The sequence below is a fragment of the Cynara cardunculus genome (genome assembly GCF_001531365.2).
Source record: "Cynara cardunculus var. scolymus isolate 2C chromosome LG 12, CcrdV1, whole genome shotgun sequence".
Classification (NCBI taxonomy): domain Eukaryota; kingdom Viridiplantae; phylum Streptophyta; class Magnoliopsida; order Asterales; family Asteraceae; genus Cynara; species Cynara cardunculus.
In genome coordinates, this window is record NC_037539.1 from 4,151,726 (window position 1) to 4,153,841 (window position 2,116).

The 2,116-nt window shown below is 37.7% G+C and overlaps 1 protein-coding gene across 1 annotated transcript in view; it reads left to right on the forward strand.

Annotated features, from left to right (window-relative positions):
• Positions 1–1,880, forward strand: part of LOC112522661 (biotin carboxylase 1, chloroplastic) — a 10,476-nt gene extending 8,596 nt beyond the window's left edge. The window contains exons 13-16 of the mRNA XM_025131934.1: positions 150–256; positions 1,174–1,249; positions 1,423–1,469; positions 1,559–1,880. Coding sequence (XP_024987702.1) covers positions 150–256; positions 1,174–1,249; positions 1,423–1,469; positions 1,559–1,633 — 305 coding nt within the window. The 3' untranslated portion in view covers positions 1,634–1,880. The remainder of the gene's footprint in view (positions 1–149; positions 257–1,173; positions 1,250–1,422; positions 1,470–1,558) is intronic.
• The last annotated feature ends 236 nt before the right edge of the window (positions 1,881–2,116 follow it).

The following is a 2,116-nucleotide window of genomic DNA, read 5'->3' on the forward strand; positions in this document are numbered from 1 at the left end:
GGGGGGGGGGGGGGGTTGACAAAAGCATCTTTACAAAAGATTAGGGATGAAAGCATGTACTACCGTTGTACTTGTTAGTTGTTAGATATGATTGTCTTTTTAATCAGTTAATGAACGAGCTTGTGACTCCTTCCCTTGCTGAATATCAGGGAGAATAACATCTTACTTGCCATCTGGAGGTCCGTTCGTGCGAATGGATAGCCATGTATATACTGATTACGTTGTTCCACCAAGCTATGATTCTCTTCTTGGAAAGGTTTGTAATATCCTCTTGTATCATTTGCAAAATGGTGACAAGTTCGGTGGTTGAAACGCAAGAAATTGCGAACTTAGTTTTTTTTGGCATTTTCACAAGCACAATGGTTGTTGTGCAACAAAGTTACAAGTACACCAGTAGAATTCTAATTCACTCATAAAAATCTTTGTATTACATTAACTTAGGGGCCGTTTACTAAACGCTTACCCGGTAAGTACTTACTGGGTAATTTTCCTTACCGGATCCTTACCTGGTAAGAGCAATGATAAAGATGAAGAGTCTTACTCGGTAAGTGAGGGTGATGACTCTTACCCGGGTAAGCGCTTACCGAGTAAATTGTTGTATACAATACCATTTTGATGTACTACATTCTTATCCAGTAAAATAAATTACAGTCTTGACTCCTAATGGTAAGCGCTTACCGGGTAAGCATTTAGGTAAACGGCCCCTTAGTTCACGTACTTGTCAATGTATCATCCACCAGGAAACTTGTTTTGGAGTCATCATGTCTAAAGTATATAATGACATCTAAGACAGATCTGCGTACATCCCACCTTTTCGAACCCTACTTTCTAGTGGAGTACATCGATTCAGTTTGGTCTGGTCTGGTTTCATGTCTAAAGTTTCATCGAATTCATCAATAAAAGCATATGGCTTGTTGGGGTAGATCCATTTGAGAACGATAAATATTTTGAGAATCGTGAGAACCAACGATACAAGATGAATATCATGAATGGAAATGCATGATATTCAAGATGAAGAACATTCATGAATAGTTGGTTCTGACAATTCTCAAAATATTACGTTTCTCGTGGCTTGTTTACATCTTGTTTGCATACATTTACATCTTGCTTAAGCATCCACATTGTGTTGCTTTCGCCTCTTAACTCCTAACTTCTTCTTGATGATGGTCTTAGCTTATCGTATGGGCCCCAACAAGAGAGAAGGCAATCGAACGCATGAAAAGGGCTCTAAACGATACCATTATCACAGGTACGATAAACACCTCCATTTCCGCCACAATTCATTCTTGTGCAGTTTTCGTTTCTTTTTATTTTCTTCTGAAGCTTCCTCTCCAGAATCATCCATCTCTTTGCCCTCATAATGCATCAATTTCAGTTTTCGGGTTTTGTAAGAAAATATATATTTTTGTTTTATAATTTCAGGGGTTCCAACGACAATCGAGTACCACAAGCTAATTCTCGACATTGAAGTAAGCATGTTATCATGTTTTCTTCTTTTCCAAAATCTTCGTATAGTCATTCATTTGATTCGTGTTTTTTGTTCATCTCTTCGTTTCAGGACTTCAAAAACGGAAACGTTGATACTGCTTTCATTCCAAAGCACGAGGAGGAATTAGCCGAGGTAAAGAGCTGAAATACAAACGAAAACGACACACATGTAAACCGTAACTTGATACAAATTGCATCAAAATGAAACACACTTCGTTTTGAATCTTATTTTGGGGGCTTACTTTCAAAAACTCTATTTTGGGGAATCGTACTATAACTTTTATTAACAAAAAAGCGTAACGTATCTGTAAAGAAAAAAAAATCATCCTTGAAAATCAACTATTAAACTTTCTTATTTGAAATATCTTGTCGTAGACGCCCAAATGTTGGTTCCTCAAAATAGAAAACAAAAAAGTACTTTTTTATTCCGATGCAATTGCGGTAATATAAAATACTCCCCCAGTCTTAAAATAGATATCCACAATTAAAAAGGCACACAGTTTTAAGAATGTGTAATTTGGGCAAAAAGTTATACTTCCAACCCAACTGGCCCCACAAGTAACTCGCCTCCAAGGACATCAACGTGAGGGCCCCTTTTTTAGCTCACTCAGCGGCTGAGGCTAGCTGC